The following is a 23642-nucleotide window of genomic DNA, read 5'->3' as shown; positions in this document are numbered from 1 at the left end:
TTTGTCAGTAAAAATACAAGGAAGCAGGCCTCACCTGGCTGTGAAACTGCTGGTCAGTCGTTTGTCCCAATATTTTGGACCTCTGAAAATAGGAGACTGTGTATAAAATGTGTGTCATTCTTTAACGGTTCATACAAAATCTTTGTCAAATGCCCTGAGTTAAAGCTGAAAGTCTGCACTTCAATCACATATTCATTGTTTAATTCAAAATCCACTGGGGTGGTGTATAGAGGCACAACTACAAAAACTGTTATACTTAAACAATTAAGTGACTTAATAAATTGTGGGGAAAAGCTATTGCTCCAGTATTAAAATTCTGATATTTATCTTTCTGATCTTTCACTAACAACATTACAAATAAAGGCTTGCTAAAGACAATAATTATTTTCCATTAACTATTACAAGAACAACCAGTAGACTCTTATAGCTCATGTGTCAACACTTGGTGACGGTAATTTTAAGTGTTACCATTCTTTGCCTCCTTGATGAAATACAGATTGTTCTCTAAATTCTTTCCCTCAGTGTTATTTTAATCAGCAACAGGATAAAGAGCACTGGTTATATAATGGTTTTAGCATCTGGAAACCTCCAGATCTGACTACAGGATAGCACAAGTGTGCACTCTTGCCCAACCTTGACATAGTAAAACAGGGTCGGACAGCCAATATGGTCCTAGACTGGGCAGGTCAGAAGAGAATGACAATATTTATATTTATATCAGCCCCTGGTAGGATTTCTGGCACCACAACATTGTCGCACCTGTTATTTCAGTCAGCCTAGAGTGCAAGGTTTCAGGGTGTGTGAGAGTGTGTGAAGTTGCATAACTAATGCATTTACCAAACAGAGCCTTGGCATTCATAAATAGCATGGTACTTTTCATGTTTTTGTGTTTAGGCAAGTAAAAAATAAACACAAAAATGCATATTTACTCCATGTGATGGAAACATATTTACAGAAAGGAATGTGAAAAAAAAACAGCAAAAAGAAAAGGTGGGAACAGAAGTGCTTACACATTGACACTATAGTGTCTAGTGTCAGACAGACAGTTCCTGATGTCACGTTGCTCTGCACTCACAGGAAGAGATCACAGTGTTACCAAAGATCTTGGCCGGCAAGATTGAAGCAACTGGAGCCAGACAGTCGTTTGATTCTGGTGCTTCATCTCTGTGAGCTGAAACGTCATGCACTGTGACTTGGTTTCTCTCACATAAATATTTATGCGCAAAGTCTGACCAATGTCCAAAATGTACTAAATTATTGCTCATAGTGCAAGGATAAGGTTTGAAGACACATGCAACCTGGGAATCAGGCATGGGTTGATTTCTGAGAAATAAATTACTCAATGTCTGCCCTCTCCTGTAGTTTGTGTTTTGACCTTATCTACCTATGATCTTCTTTTTTCTCTTCTTTTTACCCTCACCACCCCTGCCAGTCACAAATGCCTATCCTTTCCTGCCTCTGGTTGTGTCAGACTCAGGGGAGGATGAAGAAGAACCCCCTGTTAAAAGGGGGTTGTTCCTCCCCGCCATCATCATGAGTTTACTCACAGGGGATTTTGTGATTGTTGGGTTTTTCTCTCTAATATTGTGGAGTCTTTAATTTGCAACATATAGTGCCACAAGACAACTGTTGTTATAAGTCATTGCTTATACATATTTATCATATTAAATACGTCAAATAAAAGGGTTTGTTTATGGGACTAGTCAATTTATTATTTTTTTCTATTCTACTGTATAATAACATGCCTCTAATATTGTGTTATGTTGGTCTGTTGCTTTCACAACACGGTTTAAGCTGTCAACAATTTTGAGAAACGTCGCTAACAAACAGAGCATGACAAAAGCACATATAGCATATCCTAGATATATTACAGGTATATTACAAAGACACTCTGACATGTCATGTGAAAAGAGAAGCGAAATCACCGAGTCCTTATGTTTATTACACAAAATGAACAGCAAAGGCATCACTTTCATGATTTACCACTGACTCAAAAATACTGTACTACTCAGCTGAGTAATGTCCTGATATGTGACCATTCAGAATTAGGAAAAGTAGAGAAAAAGGCTGTTCTATGTATTTCATATGCATTCTTAGCCATGTTATGCAATTAAGCAGGAGCTCAAGAATGAGTTTTGACAGAAATTCTAGAAAACATCAGAAGTGGATGGACAAAAGAAATGTAATTACAAACAATGCATTTAATTGAAAAAAAAAAGAGGAAATGTTGAATAAATCAGCCTTTGGTACCAAGTTATAAAAAAAACCTCACATTTAACCTGTTGATATCAAGTAAATGTTCTTTTTGCTTATTAAAGAAAAAATAAAACCACAAGTAAGTGTAAAGCAATGTGTTTTAGTCACAGGCAAGGTACAGTCCAGGCATGTACTGAAGATAGTGATCAAGAAGGCTGAAAACTGACACTGCTTTGTTTGGGAGAAAGTAATGCTAAAAGAAAATCCACCGTCTTTATCTCTGAAATCAACATGATGCTACATGTTGTATATGTAATATCACACTTTGTGCTAAAAAAGCACATAAACACGATGCACGCAAAATACAAAATAAAGTACATTGTAAACACATTCTTTTGGATTTTACTTGGTTTAACCACTTTATCATGAATCAACATCACTTTCAATGTGTAAATACAGTTTATATATCAGAGTGAGAAGGGAAGTGTCTGTTGTTGATGGATTAGCAAGGCTACACTAGTCAAAGCTAGAATCCAGACCTGAGCAGAGATTATCCTTTCAGATGGTTAATATAAATAAATGACACGCCGGCTGTGTTATTCCTTGGAAGGTGATGTATTCAACGTCGGATGTAAGGTATGATTCCTAGCAGATTAATCAGAGCATACTGCTGAATTACTGAAGCTGCTTCAGACACTTTCTTACCTTTCTTGGTCAATTAGGCTCCACTGGATACCATACATTCTAAGAGTTCGCTGATGAACTCACAACTAAAGCACTTCTTAGTCTGTAGTAGCTAAGAGGCAGTCTGGATTTTTATATACAACAGTAAAAAGCAAAGGTTCAAAATTCAGAGGTTATTATTCAAGGCTTCTGGTTGGTTCGGTCACACAGTGAAGATCAAATGATGATAGTCTCAATGTGAAAGGCATGTGAGTATGTAAAAGAAGAGGAGAGCTTCTGAAGGGGAATGGATGGAGGCACAACAGGAGTGGTAGAGGGAGAGGATGAGGTGGAGGAGGACGAAGTGGGGGAGCGGCTGGCCCATCGCGAGGGGAGACGACGGTTGGCTGGGCGGGCAGGTCTTGAAAAGCTCTTGTGGGTGGAGGAAGAAAAGACAGAAGGCTCTTCATTTTCCTGAGAGGAAAAAAATGAATTAACATTTAGGATCATCACACCGTCCTGTCTTCAATCAAATTCACACACTTAGATACTTTACATTCTGTCATGTGTTCCATTAGTTGTCTTCTTGACCCTAGGGAAAACAACAGGCACATTTCAAACAGGAACACTAAAATAAAGCATTTTTATGTGAAAAAGTCACACATGGTGGTCGAGGGGAAAGTGAAACTGAATATCTTACATATGCTGCAGTTGAACCGATTTAAAAGCACTTCAGAATCATCTTGGGTAGTGCTCCTCAGTTGTGCCTCCAATTACGTTCTTTTCACAAGGTCAAATAAAACTGGCTGATAATTACTTGCACAATTTCTTAAACATTTGCATGACTTGAAAGAAGCATAATCACTTCAGCTCACTCCACTCTGCAATCTGCCAAGGGCATTTAGTCAGCTGGTTTCTTGCAGATACTTCTGTAATTTCAACACAAAGGCCAGAAAAACACTTCCACTATAGAACCATTGAAAGATGAAAGACAAGCCAGTGAGGGTGAACAGACCTCCCTTTTTTAAACTTTATATACCACACTGCCAGTTCCTTTTGTTAAGAGCCTTTAAGCAATGGAATGGCCCAGATGCCCAGATTATAATGGAGGCTTTGGCCTGCCTCTGTCTCTTAGCACATACCAGAAATAAACAACATTCCCACTGGAGCTGTCCTCAGTCAAGGGTAATTGCCTAGTGTTTCATAATGGAACAGAACAAAATGTACAACTTCCTGGTCCACTGGTATAACTGGCCCCAAAAATATAGTGTTACTTAAATAGATTTTGTTCAAACTTAAATACACAGTTGCAGACTTTCTTCAGGTGAACTTACTTTATATTAACATCTTCATTGTGAAGATCTGCTGAATGAAAAAAGCATTTCCATTAATACAAGCGTGCATAATTCTGTCGAGCTCCACCCACCTGCACTACAAGCTGTATCTCTTTCACACCACTGGCACTGTGGCTGCTTAGCTGTGCATGACTGGGGTGCATGACTGGGGCACTCTGTGTGTGTCTCAAAGTAAGAGGTAAAGGCAGAGGGTTCACATTCAGCATGTCCAGTTCTGTGGCATTCTTCTCCTGTGCAGCACTGAAGAATGGGTTAGAGTTAGAATGCATCTCGTTCTGTTGTGCCCGAGCTGCACTTTCATAATTTTTCAGAATTCTTTCAACTGCTCCATAGTTGGACCTGGATCCCTCAGGCCTCGGGTATGCAGCAAGAGTGAGGGGTTTCCACGGATGGTCATTCATTATTCGAGGCCCAGGTCTGGAGGAGTCAGACTGGCAGGAAGACCCTGAAACATGTCTTGGCTGTGCCGTCTGTCTTTGTTTGTTCTCAGCAGACAGCTGCTGGAGTGAAACAGCAGCTCTGACTGGCTGAGCCTTTGCTCCATGGGGATTCTCTTTCTTAGAGCTGGAATCATCCACAGGCTGAGCTGGCTGAGTACTTGCAGGCAAGACCGGTTCAGAAAAAAGACCCTCTGTTGCTCCTCTGTGTTGTGTTTTCTTCGAAGGACTGCTTGCTGTTCTAACTTTGTGCTTGACCTCACAATGGTGTGCAGGATTATGAGAGGGTACTGGTGCTTCTCTAAGAACTGCCTGTGGTGGAACAGTTGAAAGTACAGAAGGAGGTTCTTGCTTTATAATAGCCTCCTCTGGTTTAGTGGTGCATCTTACTGACCTTGGTTGGACCTCAGGGTTCTGTATTGCAGACTCTGAGACAGTTGCTTCAGGATGCACACCCATGATGCTAGTGGTTGCATCAGTAAAATGTGGCTCAAACTTAGTCTCTTTGGAAGGTAAAACCTCAGATTCTGTATGGACCGGTTGGAAACCCACTGAGCTGGTATTTGCTGCATTAAAACTGTCTTCTCCATCTACCCCACGGCCCATCTCTGCCTGAAATAAAGTTCGGTTGAACTCAGCTGTTTTTTGTTCCAGCATTATGTTTCTTCTGGACCCCTGAAGGTTGGGGCTGACAGGTGAGGACAGGAGCAACTCTACAGGTAATTCTCTGACAGTTGGAGGTGTTTGTGCCTCAGCACCTTTTAAATTTCCAACACCTGGACCGTAATCTGAACACAGATCTTTCCTGGTAGTCCGTATGTTGACTTCAGAGAAGCTTTTCTGCACAGATCCATATGTGGACAACTTACTGTTAGTGAACTTGCTTGTATCACAGGACCAGCGGTTATGACAACAGGCCATATTACAGTTAGAGTTAGCAGGCACCGAGCACGATGCTACCACACCATCTACAAAAACTTTTCCTTCATTTTCTTGTAGCATAGCCCCAAACTTCCTGACAATGGATGGGCTGCTACACTTTCTGTCCACTAAAGCGCAGGGACTATGGCACTTCTTCACAGTTGATATTGGAGATTCAGGGATGTGCAGTTCTGTGTCCGGATGGGTGGGAGTGCTCAGATTCCAGGAGGAGGTCCGAGGAGGGATGGGTGGGGCTGCTGTATCCATTTCAGAGTGCACTCCATGGCTTGTCTGTGTGTTTGTGTAGCCATCTGGATCAGTGTTCTTTGTTGTCCAGGATTCACTCAGCCCTCTTTTTACTTGCCAGGTGTTACCTGGAGACAAAGTGATCCAATTTTCCCTCTCCAAGGCCAGGAGATCATCGTAGATCTGGCTGAGGTCACAAGGAGATTCATCCACATCTAGGCGCGTTTCGTTATGGCCAAAGAGTATGTCACTTTCCTGAGATAGGCACAGAGATTCAGATCGATTCCTGAAAGCAAATAAAGTGTAAACTGAGTCCAGTATCTTTCTACAAAATCAATCTAGACAATTTACATCTGAAGTTTGAAGAGAAATGTAATGTATTTACACTTTGCAATAAAACAAACATGGCATTGACACTATGTACATGGTGAGCTTCAGCAGACACAGATTATCCTACTCCTATGCTGGTGCCAGAGAGTTAACATAAAAACAGGGATTTACCTCTTATCTCCGTTCTTCTTTCTGATCTCATCCTGGTAACTACAAAGCTCCTCACTTACACGGGCAATCTCTTTGAGAGCCTGAAACAGACAAACGTTGCAGAAAGAAAGACAATGAGACAAGATGAATAATGTGTAATGCCAGAGTATTTTATCACTAAAACCTAGAGCTGGTGGTATGGCACATAAAGAGGATTATCTGCAAAAGGTCACCAAGTGATGACTAAAATACAGGTACAGGGCAGAGTAAGGGTATACTGTTTAACATCACCAGTGACAAATATAATGTAATATATCTAGTGTTAGAGTTAATAGCAAATTAAAAAATAGATAAAACCCTCACAGCATTAAGAGCAATCGTATTCGTCTTCTTGTCACTGCCGTCGCTCAGGCCTCTTTCCTCATTGCCTTTACAAACATTTTCCTTTTTAACTCCACATTCTGGGGCTCCGTGATAATCAGCATCAAGCTCTGCTGTATCCACATCTTCCTTATTATCAGTGACTGAGCTTTGCTGCCAAGTCCCTGCAGATTTCAATACATCCACAAGCTTAGGTTGTGAATACTGGCTCCGAGCGAACTCATTACCAACTATAAAATCACACAGACTGTCTTTCTGGAAGCAGGAGGAGTGGTGACTGTTTTTGTTACCGCAACCACCATCAACACTGACGCTTCTGTTGTGATAAAGTCCAGGTAAAGATGGATGTCTGTTTGGTTCTGACTGACTGCTGCTGCTGAGTGGCTCCGAGTGGGAGTTATCGCTGAGAAGACTCGACCCTGTGCTGGTGGAGCGGATGCTGAGTCTATGCACAGCATCACTGGCGGCATCCGGTCTGCCACTGTCCAGTCCAGGCCCTGCTCGCTTGGTTCTCACCTCACAGTACAGCTAGAGATGAGAAGAGGAAATAGAGGTCAGAATTTACACAGCTATGTTGACAGACTTTGTTAACAGGTTTCTAATAGTGAAGGAAATGCAATATTGTTATTAATCTAGGCAAATATTTCATTTAGAATGAAAATATTTTTGAAAAATAATATCTGTAGTAAGATTTTTTTTATCCAGTGATATTATTAATTTAATGACAAGAATGCATCTTTTAGCAGACTAGTGTGCTACAGCATACTCCAACCTCAACCTTAGGATGAGATTAAATATAACAGATAAAACAGTTCATGAAAGGCTCAAGCAGTGCGAAGACTATAAATGGCACCATATGATTATACAGTAAAATTCTGGATCCACTGCTTATGCATAATAATAACTTCACGTTAAATGATGAGAAGTCAGGCAAGACAGCTAATGAACATTTTTAGACCACAGCAGACTAAAGAAAATAACATTCAAAGACTTCTCTTAAATAACATTGGATAACCTTTGGCCTCCTACCATGGAAATCTTAAAATAGTAAGCAATTCATGCCGACTAGGCTCCCTTCCCATCATGCAATGTCTAGATGGGACTACTGCGCTTTAGCTTTCTTTATTCCTCTGTTGTTTTCGTCTCTAATTTTCTGGTCTCAAGGGGGCAAATTAGAGCCACATGTTCTTTTCATAGCAAATTGTTCCAGTGCTTTTGCTCTCTGTCCAACTACTTGGGTATAAAAAACACTAATCTGCTTTTCTGGGCATGTCAGATTTCAATCCACTTGTTTAATTTCTCAACTTTATGTAACTACATAAAAACAAAACAACATTTAAACAAAAATAAAAATGTGTATATTGCAAAATAGCAGGATGGTAAACAGCTAGTAATGTCTAGTCTATTGTTCTAATTCAGCAGCCTGATTGATGTAGGGGCAAAACCTGTTTAACAGGAGCGTGACCCTTGAGCGAATGGTCCTGTACCTTTTTCCCTGACTGTATAAGTGAAAACAGACTGCACAAAAGATGAGTGGGATCATTTGCAATGCCCAGACTTCTGCAGATGCGGTGCTTGTTGTAGATGTCCAATAGTGTCAGAAGTGAGGCACCAATGACCTTTTCTGCTGTTCTCACATAAACAGGTATACTTCTAAACATTAAAGATCAAGGATTTCCTAAACTTGTGTTCAATTAGTCAATTTGCACTTTAGAAAAGTGTGAATAACTTCACACCAAGGTGGGACCAATTGCACCATATCAGCACACTCTATTATCCAAATAGAAATAAGAAACCAGTAATTTTTCTGACTGCTGCAGACTTGTCTAACATAGATGTTTACATATGGAGGAGTTCATTACTGCAGCACTCCAGGTCACTGACAGTCCTAATCACTGCCTCTCGCCTGTCTCAGAGTCCAGAGGACTAACAGAGCGCTCTAATTCTTCCAATGCCTTTCTTTCCTCAAACTCCGTTGTAATGATCGGGGAGGATGTTTTCACACAGTTGATGGTGAACAGGATGTGAAGGAGGGAAGTGTTACACACTGTAGCAGCTATATGAAGCCATACATCATATAATTTCCTGTTATGGATGGACAATTAAAAGTGGCTAAGTTAACTACTACTCAACAACTACTGTACAATGTTTGTAATTTTTGCATACTTGGTGTGATGTTTCACTTTTTCTGTGATAAGCTTTTGTTGTTGTTGTGTTTACTGTTATATAAACTTGCTGCAAAACAAAATTGCCCTGACTGTGACTGTAAAGACAACTTTCACCTTTAACCACAAATCCAATGAAATGCGGACATACCTTCACACTCAGAGCATCTTACCTCTTCTATTTTCTTCTGCATATCCTTCAGCTGGCTCTCCCACTCCCTTCTCTCCACGTCAAACCTTTCCAGCAGCTCAGCTTTCTCTCTCAACCAGTCCCTCTCACTGTGCTCCAGGCGGCTGCGCAGGTCCATGGCCGTAGAATATGTATCTGCCAGGATCCTCTGCTGCTCTTCCCTCTCCCTGCAGGTCGTCGATGTCTCACCGTGCTGTTCTCGAGTGCACCGTGAAGCTGAAGAGCCAGGTCCTGCTGCTGACTGGACCCCTCCACGTACCAATCCAGCAGCCTCTCTACCCTCCAACTGAAAGAACCAGACAGGGAGTGCACAGTTTGCAGAGGAGGAGAAAAAAGTTAGCAGGGAGATAGAAAGAAAAAGAGTGGGAGAGACATTGTAGAAAACAGTCGTGATAAAGGATAAATTGCAATTGGAGAACCAGAGGATGAAAGCCAGATGACAAGACATGCAAGGCAGGAGTAGGAGAAAATGTTAAATGTGGAATTAAGAGAATGAAGGAGGGGCAGGAAGAGAAGGTGGAGGAAGTGGGGGAATAATACACCATGGGGATAAGTGTGAGTGGGTTCACAAGTAGGAAGAGGGAGAAAGACAAAAAACTGAATACTGAAAATATCCTGTAAGAACCCACACACAGGTTCATAGGTTCAGGGTTCAACTTTCTTTTCTATGGTACTTAACGAACACAGGATACAGTGCAGGATATGGCATTTTCACACACAGGAAAATATGTCTGCAGATGTGACCTCAGTCAAATGACAGTCTGGTAATCCAGTTATTTGTGTTAAGATGGTTTTTTAACACAAATAAGGATACAACCATGATTCCTTTCAATGCAAATAGCATTGAAAACATTACTAAAATGCCAATCTTATTGGATTCAATTTGAATTTTCTGTTTTAATTAAATAAAGGTCCTTTTTAAATAAGATAGGATGGGCATTTCCCCTGGGATTTTCCCTGTTGAACAGCCAAACATGGACACTGAAAGTATGTTATTGAATTACTGAGAATGAAAAGAAATCTCGCAAAACTATGAACTGTAAGAGAAAAGGATAGAAAGAGAAAACTGACTTAGCCTGAAAATAACAAACACTAGAGCACTGGTGGCCTCTCAGTTTAATATAGCAGTGTTGGGGAAAACCCATCTGATGTAGAGAATGTGCTTTTTTACAGAACTAAGGATAGGGGAGTGTTTCAGTACACAGATCTGTGCATTCCATGGCAAATGTGCATTTTTGTTGCTAGTAAAAAAAATAAAAAAAAATAAAAATGGCTTTGGTGCTGGAAAGAGCCCAGGACAACGCCTGTGCATACAGTATATTAGTGTGCCTGGGTGTGTGTGCATGTGCGTGTGTGAGTTTGTATGTAGTGTTTGTTAGAAAGAGGGAGAGAATACATAAGCTTGCACAAATGCGTTATTTCAGTGTCTATCCGCAGACACAAACCAAAAACCTCGGTCATGGTGTTATTTTTGCCTGTGGCCTGGGATCAACAAATTATGGAGTAGGAAAACAAGTCAACACAATCTGCCCGTAGCTCTTTTCAAAATTCTCCACAATTAGAGATGGATGATGATGGGTGCTGTCCACACTCTATTTAAACATCTACATGTAAACAAGTTGTGAAAATACAAAAATAACATGCTTGGAGTCACAATAAAGAGCCAAGCTAAGTTTTCAATGATTGACAAAGGAAGTCAAACTGTCTTATAAAGGAAATACTGCAGGAACATGTAAACAGAGACGCAGATTACCAGCATTTCTTCCAGCACAAGGAAACATACTCATTCACATCCTTAAATTCAGTTTTGATACACAACCTCCAACTACTCTTGGCCACCCTGATAGTCACTGTATGGCACACAGGGTATATAAAGGTAACTGTGTCACCAGGGTGACCCACTATAAATAGCGAACACACAGCTTGTACAATGTTACATTCCAAGGGGAGGCGGGGAGCTGGGGTAAAGGGAGAAGGGAGCGTTGGCTGCTAAAGCAGAATGAGATGTCTCCTAGCTGCCAGCAGCATTCATAAATCAGTGGCATGCAGGGAAATATGCCTGGAAATATCTGGGCTAAGACCTCTGCCTGGGACCCTGGATGCTTCTTTGGTATCTGGAAACAACATATAGCAGTTACAAAATACAAAAGCCCACCAAAGAAAATTATGTGCCTTTAATATATGAATATATGAGCACAAACATACAACTGCTGATAAAATACTGCAGCCCTTTATTTGACTCACTTTGGCTTGGAGCCCATAATCTCTGGTACAGCAATTAATCTACAAAACATATCAGTGAAGTCAAACTTTAAAAAAACTACTCATATGGCTAAATCTTGCAGCTTCTTTATGATTCACCACCTACAGCTGTTCAGCTAGCAGCATACTGTATTAAAGAGCTCAGTTGATACCACTTTAACTTTATGACTCAGTCGAATGCATTTAACGGCAGTTTTTAAAACATACATGCACAGAGTGACATGTATAAATATTCTTCATTTCATTACTATTATAGATTGTCATCAACGTAATCAAAAGTCACATTCAAAGCGCCCTAGCGATTTCTTGCCCTTTAGTACACCATGTGTTTGCTTTGTCTCACTAAAAAACTGATACTTCTGCTTCTGGCACAGTGAAACCAACATGTTGAAAATGACAGAGGAGTTTGTCACCCATGCCGAAATTGTTCACATATCACTTCAAAGTGAAATGAAGCTACACCCAGTTTGTGCGGCTGACTTCCACTCATTGATTTGCATTCATTCTTGTCAACCTTTGTGAGGTGTTTCACAGACAACTAACATTTGTTTAGTTCAGTAGTTCACATAGAAGTGAAAAGAGTGAAACAAACAATAGACACCCCCCCCTATTTGATATGCAAGGTAATTAGAAGTCTGCAAGTCAGTTAGTAGAGTTCTCTGCTGTAAATAGTTTGGATTTGGATCTTTAAGAGCGGCCTTATTTTTACTCTTGGTAAACATGTGCCCAAAAGCATAAACTGTGGCAGGATGTGGCATCAAGACAAACAACTACAATGGAGTAAATCTTACTCAGCATGTCACATTTCACTTTTGTCTGTTTGTGCAATCCATACAGAAAACTGTGAGTGTGCATGAGAGGCAACATTCTAAATACTCTCATTTGACACAAACACAAAACGCTATGACACAAACTACTATGAGGCCTTTGCAAACATATACCAAGGACAGACACTGACAGACACCTGTGCCAAAAAAAAGCTCTCAGGTGGCAGGTAACGGTCTCTAATACAGATAAGTACATTTACAGCATCTTGGTGAAAACATCAGTGTGTATGTGTGTTTCTCTGGTATCATGGTATGCTCTGCAGAAACTGAATTGTCTTTCTCACACTGGTTCACTGAGCTTTACAGACACAAAGCAGAACAGTAAATGTCCGTTTTTATTTGGCTATTTTTCAACCACACTGTGAAAAGGCCCTGGGGGACAAAGAGAAGAGCTGAGAAGTCACAGTCTGCTCTCTACTCACATACAGAAAAGCTACATTATGATAGTTAAACCATATGTGTGTGATCTGACAAATCCCTGGAACTTAGTTTAATTCTAGTGTTATTACATCACGAGTGGTTTTGTCAGACTTCTCAGCAGTATCATTGCAGCAACCCCTTAATTTCTATCACCATGTTATAGAATTTAGGAGCTTCATGACTTCACTCAGAAGGAGCTCAATCAGTTTAAAGTCTGTGATAGGAATGATATGGGGCTCAACTAGCAGATAAAGCTGCTGCCATCACAACATCACAGAGAAACTACAGATCTAACGAGCAAAGAGACATGCAAAGCAGTCAGCGTGCAGTTAAGTCTTAATATTAACAGAGTTCACAGCATGAAAAGTTTTCATCCTTTCTTTTGATCTACAAAGGAAGAACAAGTCTCATAAGGTTTAGGCATTAAAGCGGCCAAATAAATCCATCTTCTGATATAACCAGAAAAAAAATGCTAAATCCCTAAAGTCACACTGCTTTGAAGAATAGCTGTGAATGGTCATTCAAGTGATCCATACAGTGCCCAACACAGCATGGCACTGGTATGCAAACTTAACTTCAAGTAGTTTCTGTCCTTTTTCACCACATTTAACAATAGCTATCCCTTGCCAAAACAGGCTAATGTTTCATTTTCCCAGAGCCAGCAGTTGAAAGCCAAGTTTGGTGTTGGTTTCTGGCTCGGTGGGAAAACTAAGTTTGTCTCCTCCATGCAAATCTTTTGTCTGAGCTGAGGCTTGAGTTGGATAGAAGCCACTGTGACTTATCACCCTGCCATATTGGCAGCAAGTCCAATTTACACCACAATGAATGCCAGCCATGCGCAAACACAAGAAAATATGCAATTATTAAAATAAGCTGTGTCTGTGTGTGTACATATATACTAAAAATAAAGTCACCATCATCCCTCACTTACCTGTGCAATCCTGCATTTCAGTTCAGCTTTCTCCAGCTCCCATGCACATCTGTCTCTGGTATACTGCAACTGGAGTTCTGTTCTCTTCTCTTCTTCTCTCTTCACCTCCACCTGCACGTCTTCTAAAACCGTCTTCAGGTCCAACAGAATCCTCCTGTTCTCCCCTCCCTGCAGGAAACAATTTTTTTATTTTTTACAATCACAGAAGAACTCAGAAGAGAACGGATGTTTGATAACAGACAGCTGGTTACACAAACAAAAGATTAAACATTCAATTTCACTCCAAAGAATAATCTAAGAACATTAAATATTAAATACACCAATTTATAGTTGTGTGCTACTGACAAAATATTCGTATTTTAGTATAGCTGACAGACGAGTGGTAATGTTCTCAATTACTTGTATGTCAGCCACTTCTCTCAACAATGACTCCTTCTGGCGCATCCATTCTTCTTTGTCATGTACGTGTCGCTTTTTTAGATCCTCAAATTTCTTTTTTAGCCGTGTATGCTGGGCTTCCCGCTGCTGCTGCTGCTGCTGGGGTTCTGGACCTGGCCACATTTGCCCCCTGTGAATCTCAAGCTGGGACCCCGCTTCACCCTCTGCACCTGCGGGGGAAGCACCGAGCTGCGTGTCGTAGATCTGACTGAAGACGGTGGGTGGGGAAGAGATCCTCCTCAGCGGGTTGCGATTTTTTCCCTTGCCTCTGTCTGTCCTCTCCATCCTGGAGCACGGGACAAACTCCCATCCCTGAGAAGGGACGTATCCCCCGCCAGCACCGCCCCCACTGTGCAGCCCCGCGCCGTTCACAAAAGCGCTCCACATTTCTCAAGTGCATTAAAAGAACACATTAAAACAATAACCTGACTGGATCGATTGTTAGAGTACGATCACAAAGCAAATCTTTAAGTAGATCCATCGATTCTCCGTATGGGATAAGTAGGAAACATTTTTCAAATAGTTCGGCATGCTTTCTCGTAAACTCCAGCTGCTTTTCAAGTGGTGACCAGTGGCAGAAAAAGTTATCCAAACCCGATCAAATCCCACGTCGGCCACACAGCAGCGCTCGGGTGAACAGTCACAGCAGCGCTTACGCAGGACGCCCGAGTCCCTTCCATATCTTCACTGGGGTGAAGTTAAGCCCTCATTCTGCAGCAAATCCCTACGGTATTTTCTCTCTCTCTCTCTCTTTTAAATAAAGTGCAGGTTTTCTGCTGTGTCCTAACCCTGCGCTGTTTTTAATTTCACATGTTTAAAAAAATAAAAATAAAAAAATAAATCCCGGGACGCTCAGCTCCGTGCCGCGTCTCTGCCCCACACACAGAGACGTTGTAGGCGACAATCCAGAGCAAGCAATGACAAGACACCCAGTAACCACTCTGAGGCGAATGGGAGAAGCTCCCAAAAATATATCGTGGAGTGCACTGATGTAAGAGCTGCGGAGTATTTTTACCCCCTGTAACCATGAGTTTATACCCTTAAAGCCAAATAGCTGAACGGCGCCTGCAGGGGTATTGAGGAGTAAAAGAGATGCTCTAATCTACACCGGGCTCCTCTAATTACGTCGCAAGAGGTGCCACCTTGTGCTGTACCCATGGCAACAAATCACCTCACTGTTAGCTAAAAACAGCTAATCTTCACTCTTTAGAAACGGCGCACATTTTTTCCTTCTTTCTTTTTTTTGAAACTTTTTTTTTGTTAGCGTAATACTAACACACGATATCTTAAACTCCTGCAAAAGAAACTTACCTCCCCAGTAAACAAAGCCTGCCCATCTCTTCTCTCTTAGCCATTTCTCATCCGCTGTCTTAGCACGAGAGGGGGTGACTATCACGAGGAAAGGGACGAAGGGTGTGTTTGTATTCATCCTCAGAGCTACCACTGTGACTCTAGCCTTGTCTGTAACTTCAGGCCTGTAAAACGTGGGCTAACTCGTGCTGCTTTTATTATTAACGTTGTAATTAGCAGGCGAAATAACAGTGCATTTACATGCACTACATAGCGTTTGTGTTAGTATGCTATGTTCACGCGCAAAAATACGAAGCACGTGCAGCTTAACCGAACACTGCGCTCTTACCTGTTTTTCCTCTGATAATCCCGAGTGTTGCAGTGAATGTCCTCATCCCCCACACATACACATTTCATTTCAACCAGCAAAATTGGCTGAAGTAACTGGAATGCGGCGGTTCAGTTAAAAAAGATCGGAGAGCGAGAGGCTACCGCTGAATTTATGCTTTCATTAACTGGAATAAAATCCCCCTTTTCTCTCTCTCCCTTTTCCCTCAACGTCTCTCCTCCTCTCTCCCTCTACAGCTGGCCCTAATATGTGACGTAAAACATCCCACCGGTGGGATGAAAGCAGTGGACCGGTTCCGCCCCCGTCCTGGTGGTCAGGTCCGCTGGATAAACAGATCCACCAACGGTATGCTTTTGCAGACTCACCCAGAGGCATTTTGTAAGATTCTCAGTGCAACACTAATGCAGGTAAAATGACAGTGCTCCTGTTATACTTCCCGTGACTGTGTGGATGATCTGTTGTACATTAGGCTGACATTTGGTGGTGACTCAGCACAGCTGCCTAAGAAGAACTTGCAGGAGATGTAGTCCTACAGTATGAGTGTCAGTGTTATTGTGGGAGGGTGCTTGAGTGTGTGTAGGCCTATGTGCATTTTCACAGACTTGACAGTGTATTCATAAAAGATGTGTGTTTATTCCTGTAGTCACATAAATAAGGCACGTGCACAGCTCGGGGTAAACCTTTCCCCTCACAGGTATTTTCAGACAGCTTTTCTTTCTGATTCAAAGAATCAGATATGCTCATCTTAAACCTAGATTGGCCTGTGAAGGGAATTCTATCACAGGTTTTCACAGTAGGAAAATTGAATGACATACTCACCTAAAACTCCACTGTCGCTTCTAGGTGTGTGGTCTCCAGGGAATGTTGAAAGCAGCTGAACAGATGAGTGGGTCATACTTGGAAAATGAAAAAAACTGTACCTTGCGTGACCTTACGTAATGTGTTCAACATAACAAAAAGTGAAATAAATGAATATGTTAAAAAAAAAGAAGCAATAAAAAATAAACATAATGTGATGCAGAAAGTGTGCTCTACAGTACAAAGAACAGGGTGAAAAGAAATACCAGTTTAAAAATGGTGGCATAAGACAGTGAGGAAAACAGAACAAGAATGAGGATCAGCAAAATGATGGGCTGAAACATCTGGAGCGATGGCAGTTGAAGGAAAAATGGGAGTGAAGAGAAGAATGATGAGCATTAGAAGAAGAAAAGTGGGGGGGGGATGTGACAGTCACTCTTGTTTTTATCAGCTTACAGAAAGTGGCTCCTCTGCCTCTTTGTCGTCCTGCTTGGGGACATCCAGGCGGTCTATGAAGCTCTGCAGCTCTTTCCTGAAGGCTTTCATCTGTGCGTTGATACGATACAGCAGCTCATGCTCTCTGATCCTGAGGAAGAACAAGTTTGGACTTTCAAAATCAGGTAAATTTGGAGGAGACTACGACAGTGTAGTGATCACACAAAACTGTGATAGTTTTTTTCATGTAACAATTACCTGCCACCTTCCTCATCCTCATCCAACCTAGCAAACAGCTCCCCATTGGTGACATATACTCGGGCCTCAGAAATGATAGTGCTGGTGTCAGTGATGAGCCTGTCAATGGTCCGACCCAGCCTCTCCGCCTCGATGCGGATGTCTATCATCTGCTGCCGGTCCTTCAGGCTTCTGGATAAAAAACGACTATCTACAGGTGAGTAAAGAGAGCGCGTCGGGGTGAGGCAGCGGATGTTTCTCACCTCATCTGGGTCACTCTCTCCTCCAATTGGGCCCTCGCGTTTGCGATGTGGTGGGAGGAGGCGAGGGGAGGAAGCCGAGGCTGAAGGTGTGTCGTCGTCCCGCCCTCCGTCACTCTCTGCATCGCTGTCGCGAGGGCTGCCACGGATGCCCAGGTGAGAGGCCAGGTCGTAGCGCTGCATGTTGGAGAGCAGCACGCGGTTCTCGTACTGGAGCTGCATAACTTTGCCACTCAGTTCGTTGATCTGCAGACGCGCTGCTTTCAGCTCCTCCTGGAGAGCCTCCACTTTAGCAGGGTCAGCTCCTCCTGGGGTTGAAATAATGCAACAATGGAAAATGGAACATTAGTTCAAATTAGGGTTGAATGTGCAGCTCCTGGAGTTTGTTTTTTTTTTCACATTTTTTTCACCTGGTTCAGATTTAATAAGCTTAAAAAGACGAGATGCCTCTTTACTTGCAGTGCAGTTGCTTGACTCCTGCTACAACATCAATGACAGCCATTTAGAATATTAAAAAACATACAAACCTCCTCCGTGTCTTGATCCAGGTTCATGGGACCCAGCCTTGTATTTAAGTTTATTGAGCTCACTTGTCACCTGAAGAGGAAACTCAGTGTTATCCTGATGTGTGTTTAGCATCAATCAGAGTAATTTACCCAAAAGAAAAACAAGGAAACACTTGCCATCTTATGTTGCTAAAATTAAAAATGCCAAGTATTAGATCTAGTCTGTTGCAATTTTCATGAAAATTGGTGCTAGAAAGCTCTCAGCATTTTAATTTGTTTAATATTTACATTTTTCGCAGTTACTGCAAAAAATGTTTGTTTGTTTTTGATGTTGCAGAAATGTTTCAATTTTTTTGTAGATTTTTTTTACAATATATATATATTTTTTTACCTTTTTGTTCTCTTCTTCCACATCTGCTAGATTCCTGCGGAGAAGTTCGGCCTCGTCTTCCACCAGCTGAAGCTGCTGCCTGAGCTCTGAGAGAGCCTCACCCTGCTCTCTGCTCTGTTGACCTCCACTGCTAGAGCCATCCACTCCAGCTGCTGCCAGACTAGGGGGTAAAGAGCAGACGAGCAGTGTTAATGAGGACGTCGGGTGCTTTTACTCTTCCAGCTTCTACATAGTCAAACCTGAAATAATTTCAATAACTATCTTTGTCAGAATTTACATATTTAAGGTTCCTCAGTCCCCAGTTTTTCTTTTCATAACAGTTATCATCTCATTCCACTAAGCTGCTGGTTGACGCATCAGGATTCTGATGAATGAGTGACAAGTACCTGTCCTCCCTCATGTCATCCAGCTCAGCCTTCAGCCCCCTGTTCTCCACCTCGAGCTCCACAATCTTTCGCCCCAAGATGTTTGCTTCCTCCTCCACGAGGCGTAAACGGAGCTTCAGCTCAGATTCACGGGTGGTGGGAGGCCCTCCAGCCTCACCTTTAGGCAGAGGGCTGTCCACATCCCCATAAAAGGACCGGTACTTCTGGAGCTCCTGCTCAAGTCGGTCCTTCTCTTTGTCGATCTTTGCCATCTTTTTCCTCATCAAGATGGCTTCCTCTTTGATGAAAGCTAGCTGGCATTTCAGATCTTCATTTTCTTCCTGTGAACAGATGGAACATTTATTTCATTCAGTAACTTCCCAATTTTTGAGATAAATAAAGTACGTCTTAAGTCTTTTAGACAAACCAGAGACAATACAGTAGCAATATAGCTTCTCTGGTGTTCTAATGACTTTGGTAGCCTGCTTAAAAATTTACACCCAAGATCCAGGTTTGATGTTACTCCATGTCACTTTTACTCACTATAAAATATGATTATCCAGCCAGTCTATCACATTTATTTTTCATTTGTAGATTTACACAGGAAAAATAACCTCTTTATTAAACATATCAGCCAAAGGTTATACCTTTATAATCTTATAAATTGCTGACTCACCTCTATTGGGGTCTGTGGAGTCTTTCTGTCTGCTTTCTGCCCGTCCTTACTGCCTTTTCTTTTGAGTGAGAGCTGCAGGGAAACAGTGGTTACATCACCATCAGCGGCAGCTTGGCGTTTTCTTACTGAGGGCAGTGATATCATCCAGATTTATGGAACACTGAACACTCGCTAATGGAAAAAGAGGACTGCTTAAACTTGCCCTCCAGAATGTTTTTGGTAAGATATTCAAATTCAAAGCACGCTGCTGTCTGTGCAGTTGTTATTTTAGAGCCTTGAAGAAAAACACCCAAAAACAACTGGTTTGTGAATATAAATATTTCTTACACATCACATCATAAGAAAGACATTTTGTCCTAAATATGTAATATTACTGCAGGGTAGTAGAGCTGCTGCACTGACAACGAACCTGGCTGTTATATTGCTATAAACCCCGAGTACCCAAAGCAGGTTTTTCTGTTTTTGTTTTGGATTATTTTACTTACATTGTAGCTCATTTTAATCTGGAGCTCATACATTCATTGGAAATCTGTGGAAAAACTCTGAAAGTATATTAAGAATTACTGCCTGATAAACCCTGCTCTTCAACCTCACCTTCACATTTTCTCCAGTGATATTCAAATGGCATCTTATAGTCTAACTTTTGGTTCAGGTAACAATTTGCATTGTGTAACTGTCACAGATAGTCAAACAAATGAAGACACACTGCCTTCAGCTTCTCACCTCTTTGGCCTTCTCCATTTCATTTTGCAGGGCCTGTTTGGTGACCTCCACCTCTATCAGTTGCTGCCTAAGCTTCTCATTCTCCTCCTCTGTCTTTGTCCTCTTCTCCTCCACATTTTCCAGCTCATGGTGCAAGCGCACAGACACATCCTTTGCCACCTGGGAGAGGAGTCAAGACAGAATAAAGAAAAAAAGCATATAGGAAAATAAAAAGAGGAGGGAGGTTCAGTCATTGTTTTGATCATTAATTTAGATGATGATGATGATGATGTAGATATCCAAAGACTCACTTTCAGGTCTTGCTCCAGACTTCTAAGCAGCTCGCCATCCACTTGGCCACTTTCTGTGATCCTGAGCCTCTTTCTCTCAGCCTTCTTTAGTCTGTACTGGAGAATCCGACAGTTCTTGTTGGCTCTCTCCAGCTCTCTGCGCATGTCCTGCAGCTGGCATGCGTCTTCTTCATAGAAGGTGTCCCGCATCTCATCCATCTCTGCCCGCATCTCCTCGATTTCATTCTAATAAAACGTGGAAATGAAATGCGAAATGAAATAATCGAATCCAGCATCTGTTCGGTAAATTTGACACTTCCATAAATATGTAGTTTTCAGCAGCACTACACCAGCGGTGATCATGCAGTAAGTGTGCAAATACAACAAGTGCGACTGTTGAACACGCCAAAAGAAAAAAGAAGAATAGAAAAACCATGGCCTATTATTTAAGAAAATTTAAACCCTGGCGTAGAATTGCATTACCTTCAAATCCTCGTTTTCATCCTCCAGTCTCTCCAGCTCTTCATGTAGTTTCTGGTCTGGCTGTGCAGCCACCTGCGAACTGTCGCGCTCGGGGGACAGCTCGGGCTCAGAGCCCGGCGGAGATGCTGATTTCGCCTGCATCTTTGTCCCTTTCTTTCCTAAACTCTTATTCAAGTGAAACTGTATTAGCTCGGACTGCAAGCATCCCTCCTTCCAGAAGCCGGGTCCGCAGCCCACTGTGCCTTTCGAGCTCTTTTTGCTGCTAGTTGCCTCCCCTCCCCTCGGATTTTTGCTCCTCAGTTTGGGGGATTTGGATGCGCAGGGTTGGTCGGAGACAACGCGGTTCTGATCAGCTCTGGAGGGCGAGGAAGCGTCTTCTGCTGGTTGGACGGCTCCTCTGTCTGCCGCCGCCGCGGGCCTGCTCTGCGTCGGATTTTCAGCACCAGCAGGCTGGACAGCAGTCGCGCCTCTGGTGGCAGGAGCGCTTCCGGCCTGCCGCTCCCTGCCCGTGGAGACTGGAGAATGACCTCGGCTACTTCTCCCTCCCCCTCCTCCTCCTCCACCCTGTTTTGATGTGATGGGCTTTGATGGGTTGCTGCCCTTCTGCGTAGTTTTAGAAGCAGCGTCTTTTAGCCCAGCCGGAGACGACGATCGCTGCTGCTGCTGCTTCCGGCTGCTATTGTCTGGCTGCCGCGGCGACTCGGCAGATGATGGGTTCATCATGGTGTCAGAGGATCAGCTCATCATCAACAACATCCATCCCCTTTACCAGTATCCTTGTACCTGGGGGACAATTGACTTTTTAGACATGAAAGATAGAGAGGATGTAGGCTGAAGAACAATGCTCTACAGGTCGATCAAATAATTTGCCTCTTGGAGTAAAGCCTGCGGGAAAAAAATATATAAAATTTGGAGAAAAAAAAAACTGGCAGAGATTCACCGGGAGGCACCACGGATCACCGTGTATAGGCAAGGCTAATTAGGTTACACCATTGCCAGAGGAAAGCTGCCAGTAGGTGTGTTGTGAGCACCACTGATTAAGCAGTCAGTCATACAGACCCTGCTAGATGAGATGTGTTTGAGATCAGCTGCAGCTCGGCCGGGTAATTAGACAATCCACATTTACATCACACGCACCCAACGGGTGGGAAGTGGGCGAGAGAGAAAAAGAGAGAGAGCGAGGTTAATGTAACCTAATGTCATTGGCTATTAAACCTTAGACAGCAGCCAGCCAATTAAGCAGCGCTACTTGCTCAGTTGACAGACAGCCGGTTCAGAGTGGCCCCTGATCTGATCCCCGAGCGCCCTGAAAGAAACAAAGGGCGATCCAGCCTCGTGATGGATCACTAAGAACCACCCTCACACTCATCCGGAGATAGCTGTTTCCTGTCAGCCATCATCTTACTCTTCGTTTCCAACATGCCCGCTGACTCATTACTTGAATGGAAGATGAGCGGCAAAAGTGTCAGAGGCAATAAAAGAAAAACGCCCTTTTTAAGCTATTACACAGCTGGCATTGTTCATGCTTTTTTCTCTCTTTGTTGCTTCAGTTTTAAATGGACCAGGAATCGACTGGTTGCCTCACAGTCTCCTATTTAGCGCCGAAAAACTAAAGAATACTAAATCAGTCCAAACTGAGGGAAGAAACAGCTCATACAGACTCATGTATTGCCTGATGTGTCTTCTACAAACAAACAGCAGCAGCAAGTGTAAATCATCCCACCTTGGAGGCCTGCCTGAGAACATAATGTGGAATACAGTCAGACATTTGCCCTTCATACAGGTTATTGTTGCCCACATTCATCTAAAACACGCCTGAGTACTCAAAGAAAAAAGGTATCACCACGTGGAAATTATGCACTTTCAAATCCATCTCTTACCTTTTCTGGGGATTTTTTTCTTCTTCTTCTTCTTTTTGTCGGATGCTAAAGGGTAGTGATGATGGGGAGGCAGAAGAGATGCTGACTCGAGCGCCTCCCGACCACCGAGCAACCTGTTTCAATATTCATTACATTACATCATCGCAGGGAGGGGCCGAACTGCACGGAAACGAAGCTGGGCTCCTCTCATTGGAAGAAGGCAGGAGCCTCAGTCTGTCCTGCTTTCGACGCCTCGCTCTGAATTATGATTGGACACAGGTTCTAGCAGCATTATATTAACCTGGTATTGAATCATTAATTTTTTTAGACTGTCTGCACATGCAGGGCGTATGATTGTCTGCTATTTTAAAAGCATATAAGCATCATTTACCCGTCATTTATATATATATTTTGTTATGCAGCATGATGTATATTTGCATATACAGTAAGATACTGTACAGATACTTAAAAACAACATTCCATAAAATAAGCAAATATTCAAATTCAAATGTGTAACATTGTTTGCTTATTAGACTTTTGGTTATACATTACAAGTCACACTTCCCTTTGTGGCTTTTAAGCGGAATACATATGAGCTCTTAGCTCTGTGGTGTTTAAAACATTAATTACACTGGTAGTTCCCATATGACGTCTTCTTGGCAGCTGCCTTTTTTTTCCCAAACCGAAGTTGATGCACAAAATTCTTCCACTCCCAGGAGTCAGACTAGTTAGTGCTTGGAGAGAATAGAGGCAGCCTTCATGTACTGCTTTCGGGGGAGTAAATGAGAAATTGCACACAGAAATCTGTGTGCTGTCCATTTCTCCCAGAAAATTTCTCTGGATGTGTGTTGTGAGAAAATGGAAATGGGTTGAAAGCAGGTTAGTGTGTTAGTCCCAGGGAAAATATATACTGAGGGTAATTTATTCTGTTTAGGAACAGGCTGAACTCAAGGCAACTTCAATTTGATTATGTTATTAGTGGCTCAGACCATGAAGGCCAGACTCATCTGACCAGTTATTTGAAGTTTTCCTTCTTGGCCATGCATCAGTAGTTCCCTTATAGATGATAAGAGAAAGCACATATATATC

General features: G+C 42.3%; 2 protein-coding genes across 6 annotated transcripts; both read right to left on the bottom strand.

The window, feature by feature from the left end:
* Nucleotides 1-1921: 1921 nt before the first annotated feature.
* Nucleotides 1922-14299, bottom strand: mtcl3a (MTCL family member 3a). Its single transcript, XM_063485245.2, has 7 exons — nt 13874-14299; nt 13475-13654; nt 9018-9320; nt 6662-7207; nt 6320-6399; nt 4286-6104; nt 1922-3333 (listed from the first exon to the last, which is right to left on the bottom strand). Exons 1-7 carry the CDS (start codon nt 14297-14299, stop codon nt 3097-3099), a joined length of 3591 nt encoding a protein of 1196 aa, XP_063341315.2. The 3' UTR covers nt 1922-3096.
* Nucleotides 13534-22867, bottom strand: LOC134635743 (microtubule cross-linking factor 3). Of its 5 annotated transcripts, none has more exons than XM_063485246.1 (13): nt 22575-22867; nt 20695-21477; nt 20233-20457; nt 19943-20101; nt 19220-19291; nt 18565-18884; nt 18179-18338; nt 17809-17878; nt 17043-17589; nt 16806-16935; nt 16616-16693; nt 16371-16447; nt 13534-13642 (listed from the first exon to the last, which is right to left on the bottom strand). In XM_063485246.1, exons 2-12 carry the CDS (start codon nt 21415-21417, stop codon nt 16391-16393), a joined length of 2541 nt encoding a protein of 846 aa, XP_063341316.1. In that variant the 5' UTR covers nt 21418-21477; nt 22575-22867; the 3' UTR covers nt 13534-13642; nt 16371-16390. The 5 variants fall into 5 exon arrangements, 3 of the variants coding, with proteins under 3 accessions (XP_063341316.1, XP_063341317.1, XP_063341318.1); XR_010094976.1 differs by having other exon boundaries at nt 13602-13642; nt 16371-16481; XM_063485247.1 differs by lacking the exon at nt 16616-16693.
* Nucleotides 22868-23642: the final 775 nt, after the last annotated feature.

Source organism: Pelmatolapia mariae, linkage group LG10_11, assembly GCF_036321145.2.
Source record: "Pelmatolapia mariae isolate MD_Pm_ZW linkage group LG10_11, Pm_UMD_F_2, whole genome shotgun sequence".
Taxonomy (NCBI): domain Eukaryota; kingdom Metazoa; phylum Chordata; class Actinopteri; order Cichliformes; family Cichlidae; genus Pelmatolapia; species Pelmatolapia mariae.
The sequence above is the reverse complement of the archived record's forward strand: the minus strand, read 5'-3'. Positions and strand labels throughout refer to the sequence as shown.